General features: G+C 39.9%; 1 protein-coding gene across 1 annotated transcript; it reads left to right on the forward strand.

Annotated features, from left to right (window-relative positions):
* Nucleotides 1-638: 638 nt before the first annotated feature.
* LOC124253047 (isatin hydrolase-like) lies at nt 639-7,066 on the forward strand. Its single transcript, XM_046686768.1, has 4 exons — nt 639-738; nt 999-1,593; nt 4,709-4,893; nt 6,126-7,066. Exons 3-4 carry the CDS (start codon nt 4,727-4,729, stop codon nt 6,787-6,789), a joined length of 831 nt encoding a protein of 276 aa, XP_046542724.1. The 5' UTR covers nt 639-738; nt 999-1,593; nt 4,709-4,726; the 3' UTR covers nt 6,790-7,066.
* The last annotated feature ends 1,380 nt before the right edge of the window (nt 7,067-8,446 follow it).

Below are 8,446 nucleotides of genomic sequence, written 5' to 3' on the forward strand. Positions count from 1 at the left end.
TTAAATGCTTATATCATTAAATGATATCTTTTCTGCCTTGTCACAACTTTCTGAAATCATTTCAAATTGTCACACAATCAGCGTTAAAATGAGAAAGAAACTCAACAAATACATTTAACAAACATCGGAACATTTAAATGAAATTACGCCACGTACAGGTCATCTGTAAAGGTTGGGACAACAAAGTCGGTCATCGTGAGGTAAACCAGAGGATACATTAAACAGATCCGAAATTATTACCACCTACTTGAGAAAATCGAATCACCAAAATCAATAATTGGACAGTAGACGATGTGTTCCCCAAAGTGGATTGTAATATCATATGTGCAAATCCTCTTTTTACATCGATAAATATTCATCTACGTAGAATTAAGTGCCATCAACGTAGGTGAGAATGTGGAAAGTTACACCAAATATACAAAATACTCAGTATTGTTCCATAGATCTCCAATATTACAGTTTCTGTCAGCCGAATGCGTGTCAGACTGAATACAGACAGCAGCATTGCAGGCTATCGTGACGTAACACGGACGCATCCATCAAAAGCGTCGCACTCGGTTGCTCTTATTGTTCAGCGGGAGCAGTTACAAGGTCATACACACTGTTATGTAACAACACAACATATCCCTACTTGCAGCGATATACTGGAAGGAGTTAAAGACAGTCCAATCACAGGAGGGCGATTACTGTTAAAGTCAGGCATCTTCACTGGTCATTACACTACACCACAGGTCAGTGGTAAGAAACATTTACACTTTATTTGATACATTTTGTCTTATACAACTATGTGATGAATAGGTGTTTAGTATATTTTGTAGGTTGTATATAATGTGTTTTGCAACGCATGCGTGCATTAATGGAAGTTATTCCCTACTATTTCAATATGGTTCTCCGAATATACATTGTTCCTGGAATACAATATATATCACAAATGTAACACATGTTATATTTGGGTTTACACTTTCTCAGTGAAGTGCAGATTCTAGTACTTTTATTAGGTTGAGACCAATCCGGGATTGCCAACCAGCATCCTCTAAGTCAGGCCCCTAATCACCAGCACACAAAGTCAGCAGTCTAACCCACTCAGCCATCGCACAAGATATTCTGAACGATATAGAAACAGGTGTTCGTGAAAAGGGTAAGTATGTTCTGCACTACCGGTAGCATCGGCCAGTCACAAAATTTGCCCAAATAAGTATCATTTACAGCCCGACGCCGCTCAACAGTACTCCTCTCATGCGACAGCGACCTGTAAACATAGCAGACAATCAAGTGATCGGTACATCAGACAATCCTGTGATTAAGTTGTGTAGGTCAGGGATTCTGCAGCTTACAAGTAAAGATAAACGTTTTAGAAACAGATTTGGAATAACGAACCCGCTGCTAACGTCAGGCTGCCCAGAAAGGCACGGCTAATTTTAACAAAGGGTTCCCCGGCGAGCTAGCAGACCTGAGAACAGATACAGTTGTTGGGTCAGGGAAGGAGATCTTGCCAGCACCAGCTACGAGGACCACATACGGACCATTCCCATTCAGCTGCTCTAATATCTGACGGGTTTTAACGTTGGCAAAACCCAGGAGAAGCACGTCAAGGTAAATATGTTGAAAATATACGTGTGTCTTTCTTTTCCAGACATTTATCATGTGCATTGATGTGTTTTACTCAATAACAAGGAAATAGATGGGGCTTATAGTCATGGATACTGGAGAGTATGGGTGCTTAAACACTTTGAAAAGACAAATCCGAGGTTTTGTGACATTCTGGGTATTAGGCATGAGATGCTGTGTGTGTGCGAATCTCATTGAATGTGCACGTGCTTAGAAATGGACTTTCGCCCCGAGACCCATCTTATCTGATTTTTTAGATGACGATGACTGAACATTTCAAACAGTCACAGCTGATACTGTTGCTGAAAGGAGATTCATATGTTTCGTTATTGAGTTGTATAAGATGTAAACATGTTAAATGATTATTTACGTCTTAAGATGGAAAACTTTGAACATGACGGCATTATTCCATATCTGTAATTATGTGCAATCTGTATATAGTGTCTCGACATAGCTAAACAACATTCAGTCTCTATGTACACCCATCGCGACTCTCCGCAGTACCGTGTGTACATATAAGCAGCATTCTGTGTATGCATTAACTTTCAGTCTGGAAGAAGGGATAAGACATACAGAAATAAGCAACGTCTTTACTACAATTAGGAGCGACGTCTCGCTGTAGACTCTGGCACCGTTCCGTTAGTTCGAAGAACGACTTGTTTCTCTGCTCCCATGACATCTTCTCGTTCAATACAAAACATCCAAATGCACTAGTATGACGTTCTATATTTATTATATACCCTCTTATCTTGCATTAATCTGTTACTTAATAAAACAAATCATAGCGTAGCAATGTAGACCCGGCAGGAGTTCAATACGGAATCTGGGGTACAATACGGAATTTGATGACGTCATGGGTATTGCACCCCTGTATACTATCCTAAGTTTACATGGGTATATACTAGAGACATATACAAAGGTGTAAGGAGTATGCAATGTCTGTAGCCCTGTATGACCAACTGAACGGATGTCAGTGTCTATATCTTGTGTAGTAAAGTGGGTTCTGTTGAACGGATGTCAGTGTCTATATCTCGTGCAGTAAAGTGGGTTCTGTTGAACGGATGGCAGTGTCTATATCTTGTGTAGTAAAGTGGGTTCTGTTGAACGAATGGCAATGTCTATATCTTGTGCAGTAAAGTGGGTTCTGTTGAACGGATGTCAGTGTCTATATCTTGTGCAGTAAAGTGGGTTCTGTTGAACGGATGTCAGTGTCTATATCTTGTGCAGTAAAGTGGGTTCTGTTGAACGGATGGTAATATCTATATCTTGTGTAGTAAAGTGGGTTCTGTTGAACGAATGGCAGTGTCTATATCTTGTGCAGTAAAGTGGGTTCTGTTGAACGGATGTCAATATCTATATCTTGTGTAGTAAAGTGGGTTCTGTTGAACGGATGTCAGTGTCTATATCTTGTGCAGTAAAGTGGGTTCTGTTGAACGAATGGCAGTGTCTATATCTTGTGCAGTAAAGTGGGTTCTGTTGAACGGATGTCAATATCTATATCTTGTGTAGTAAAGTTGGTTCTGTTGAACGAATGGCAGTCACTATAACTTGTGCAGTAAAGTGGGTTCTGTTGAACGGATGCCAGGGTGTATGTGTAGTAAAGTTGGTTCTGTTGAACGGATGTCAGGGTCTATGTATACTGTTTGCTGTGAGGTCAACTCAACAACTTCTGGATGTAATTTGGCGATGTATAACGAAGTCATAATGTATAAATTATTGTGCCTATGTTTATATGCTGTACATGAGAGACAGTGTTAAGAGAATCCCAGCCATGCTGCTTGAAAGATGTTACAGCTTAATGCTGTTGACTTCAGTTTGGATTTGATTGCATATTGTGTTTGGAAATGTTATAACATATGATAACTAAACGATTCAACACAATACTCCTTAATTGTTATCTGTTGAGAAAAGTTAGACCGTTTACCTTTTGCACACAATAAATATATTGGAAGTAAGGCAACTTCAGATTGTATCTTCTGAAGCCTTTTGAAGGCTTTGCCTGGGTGCTCAACAGTAAACGGGCACTTGTATTAACCGTTGGTCGCACAGTGGAACTGGTTGTCATTCCCACAGCTAAAGTAATTTACAGAGATTACTGGTCAGTTAACCGGAAGTAGTTTACTTCAAAGTTGATGCTTCATCTTCAAGGAATTTGACAGGTTGTTTATCAGAGAGGGCATATGGCCGACTGGTCTTGAGGGATACATGCTCAAGCCAGAAACGAGGGAAGACAAATGGCCGCTTGGTCTGGAGTGATGGTCCAGCTAGAGATGAGGGAGGGCTTATAGCCGACTGGTCTGGAGTGGTACATGGTCCAGCTGGAGAAGATTTGAATCGATTCCTGAGATGTAAGGTACACAAGTACCGGTTTTCATTGGCTGTAATTACCGTCGGCCTGTGTGTTCTTGGCCTGTCTGTCGTCCGTTCGGTTTCCCTGTAACGTTGCAATGTGGTTTCATTATTTCATTATTATTATCAGCTTGAGAGTCTCCACTGATATCATTTAAATTCCCTGATTTGGGTTTCACAAACAACACCAGATTGAATCACATTTTCTGAAGGAAAAGTCACCACCACCCAAAAATACAAAACCGCCTTTGGCCATGTATCACCCTCTGCATACAGCATTGTTGTGTTTGGACGATGTGTTTTGCATAGGTTTAGATTCAACTTGTATTCGTAGTTTCAGCAAATTGAGTTGTATATGTGCCAAAGATTCTATGGCCGTCTGTTTAGCTGCCGTCAGTGCAGAAATACGTGAAAACATCCAAAACTCTCGTGTTCCTCATCACACGAAACAACACAGGTGAAGCCATATCCTGATTTATCCCCCATACCAATGTCCAGCTTGTCTCTTTAAATCTCTTCAGCGAACATTCCGCGTACCATCTCTGATAACACCCTCCCCTATCATTTGATATCGGCGGATCTGACGTTTGTCAGACGTTAGCCAACTGTCATTGTAGAATTCACAGACTATCAGAATTAATGTTCCGGAGCAGTCACTGGGTACACTTCTAAACACCCAACTCAATGTTTACCCGTTCATGCTGTTTATCAAAGGGTGTATATATAACTGTATATCCTTCTGTCGTTGCAGGCACTCCTTGTTATAAACATGAACGCCCTCTGTATACTCGTCAGCACGTGTCTATCCCTCAGTTTGGGACAGGATGAAATCGTGGACCTCACTCATACATTCGGGAAGAAGACGATCTACTGGCCGGGAAATCCACCGTTTAACTTTTCCAACGTCTTCCGACTACCAGGAACCCCCGGATATATGTAAGTAGTGAGTGAGTGAGTTTAACACCACAATCGTTAGATCAGGACATGTCGTTTCAAAATGTGTCTTGCTGCCTCGTTGAAAAGTACAATTGAGGGGGTTTCTAAAGAAAGGGTTTTGTGGAATTTATTGTTCAGCCAGTAACTGTACTTGTATGAATCAATTTTGTGTGTAAATAGTGCCTTCATTGATATAATATGCTCACACGGACCTGTACTCATATTCAGATGCAAGAAACTCCTTATTTAACTCCCTTTCCTCTAAGATTAATAACTTCCTCAGCCATACTACCACAGAAAAATTTAACCTCCTTTTTAGAAATAATGATCCAAATAGTATAGAAATTATTTGCTACCACATGTAAACTTTAAACAAATATAGATATCCTGATTGTCCTAGGCCATTATTATACACATTTGTATTATCATATGTGTCTGTATCTTACCATAGTCTCCTCATATATTATTTCCATGTCATTATACCACATGATTTCTAAAACAAATGTTATAATGTACATCATTTATGTGTGATATGTATCTATATTCCTTGTACCTGCTGTGTTTATATTTGTAGTTTATAGAATATTGCCACTGTTTCTTCATGGAATGCTATGCAATACATATCTTATCTCCTGTTTTACAGTTACTATAGTTTTACTTCAAGCCGTGTCAGTTGCCTTTATTATAGCTATACTTCAAACGATATCATTCTACAGCTATACATCAAATGGCACTATTACGAAGTTGCGTTAGCTATAATTAAAATAGTATTATTTCACAACCAACTTTTTCTAAACTTTAAAAGTTTTTTCCCGTGATGATCCGGGCTGTGATTTTCAGCAAACTATGCCGATTTGTGGGACCTTGTTGTCAGGGTCGCTGAATAGGTTGATGCATGTCATCGTATGCCAGTTGCGTAGACAGATGCTCATGATGTCAGTCACTGGAACGTCTGGTCATCACATTATTTGACAGTCTTCAGTGCGGTCTTAACAAACAAACAAAAAGCAAAGAAAAAAACGTTTCTCACATTTACTGCAGCGATACTTCAAACAGTACTCTATATTTGGTATTCAACCTCAGGTTTGCCTAGTCAAGATGCGACCATCTGGAAGCTACCGCATACAAATAGTGCGGCATAGAAACTGAACAAACGGCATGATATAGATTAGAATAGCGGAAAGGAAAAGAAACACATTTGTGGCTCTAATGATGATTTTGGTGTTATACAGAGCGGAAGCCAATGCCTTCGAGACAGCCGAGCACAGTGGGACTCACATGGATGCTCCAAGACACTTTTGTCCAGAAGGAAAACGTATGCATGAGCTGGTCATGGATCGGTTGTCGGGGCCTGGGGTCGTCATCGACGTCAGGAAACAGTCAGAAGCCAATTCTGATTTCCAAGTCACCGAGCAGACTTTCAGAGATTGGGAGGAAGAACATGGCACCATTCCAGACGGAGCTATCGTACTTTTCAACTTTGGCTGGGACAAGTTTTGGCCCAATAGAAAGCAGGTCTTCAATACCGATGATGTCATGAATCCATCCACGTTCCACTATCCTGGGCTGAGTCCTGAGGGGGCAAAATGGCTGACGAGCAACCGCAAAGTACACGCGGTTGGGGGTGATACTCCATCTACCGACTATGGTCAATCCAGTTTATTCGAGACACACGTGATCTTGTTGTGTGATAATGAGATCGTTATCCTGGAGAATGTAGCAAATCTAAACAGTATGGCAGCTACTGGAACAAAGGTATACATTGGCGCCCTGAAGCTGGAGAATGGCAGTGGAACACCAGTCAGACTATTCGCTGTTCCTATGTCAAGTGCCTCTGTGACCAGGTGTTCTATGTTGCTGTTGGCATTGACTCTCATCTTGAAAGCATTGTTTTAGTCAGAACAGCAATTCGCCATACATATACCTGACATCGTTCACCCTTCCATGGAAGCTAGGTTTAGTAGTTACAATCAGTGGCCATTTGCATTTGATTACTGACTGTAGAAACTCTATACTCAAAGTGTTTGCTTTGTCTAGTATCTAGCGTTAACATATAGCTCAATCGTCTTTGGATTCATGGCAACAGTTAACTTTTGTAAAGCGTAGAATGAACAACGTTCCTTAAAACGCCATTACGGTTAACATGTATACAAATAAACCATCCGAAAATTGACATGACTTTGTTCAGAACATTGAAACAAAAAGAAACACTCATGGCGCAGAATGTGGCTCTTTCGGTATCATTACTCAACTTTGATGTACAAAATATATCATTACAGGAGATGACTACCATATGCTTCAAGACATGTCAGGTAGACGATTAAAGGTGATATGTCACGGGGCATGATTAACATAGGCTTCAAGATATGTCAGGTAGACAATTAAAGGTGATATGTCACGGGGGACAATTAACATGGGCTTTAAGATATGTCAGGTAGACGATTAAAGGCGATATGTCACGTGGTATGATTAACATAGGGCTTTAAGACATGTCAGGTAGACAATTAAAGGCGATATGTCACGTGGTATGATTAACATGGGCTTTAAGATATGTCAGGTAGATGATTAAAGGTGATACCATAGGCTTCAGGAAAGTTCAGGGAGACGATTAAAGGTGATATGTCACGTGGCACGATTAACATAGGCTGCAAGACATGTCAGGTAGACGATCAAGGTAACAGTTCACGGGGGATGATTAACATCCAACATTAACAATGGTTACATTGGCCATTACATGCATGGCCCCATGTTCGACATGCTAACATTGACAAACGTTTTGTTTTCATCGTGATACATAATTAGGAGTTAACATACTGTGTTGGAAAATCAGAAGTTTTTAATGTAAATTTAGAGCTATTATATTTTCGTTATATACCTCTGATTTTCCAACACAGTATGTTTATCTCCATTCTACCATAACCCCGTTATTAAGATTTTAAATAAAATACATACTGTGTTGGAAAATCAGAGGTATGTACAAACGTGATTATATACCTCTGAATGACTTTGACTGACCAATCACAATCCAGTATTTACTGAAGTCATGGAAGAATCCCTTCTAGATTCCGTTAAAGCCATATTAACACTGAACGACTGAACGCAAGTTTTGGAATACCATAAAGCTTTATTAACCGTTAACCTGAAGATACTTCAGTTACACGGAGAGTTTGTCAATATATAATATCCCGAAACCATTGCATCAGATGAGCGAGTTAGTGTTAAGTCAAGGACAGTCAAGGCTAACTCACACGTCTCATGTGTCTTCACCATTGCTGAGTTGAACCAGGTTCCTCTTTCCAGATGTGCAATACAATACTACATAGACACATTACTGCTCAGATCAAGTGTATTACAAATCATTACACGATATATATTCATACAAAGAGAGCATAGTCCATCATGAAATAAAATGCAAGAGAGTGTGTATGATTTTACGCCGCTTTTGTGCAATATTAAATTCAATACCCAACAGTAACAGTAACCATGACAATGTGATGTTACAGGACAAAATCGGTTTTCTTTGAACTGCATCTGTTTATCGTCTAAGATTTAA

This window comes from Haliotis rubra, unplaced genomic scaffold (genome assembly GCF_003918875.1).
Source record: "Haliotis rubra isolate DU_JTF1 unplaced genomic scaffold, ASM391887v1 Scf53, whole genome shotgun sequence".
In the NCBI taxonomy this organism is placed as follows: domain Eukaryota; kingdom Metazoa; phylum Mollusca; class Gastropoda; order Lepetellida; family Haliotidae; genus Haliotis; species Haliotis rubra.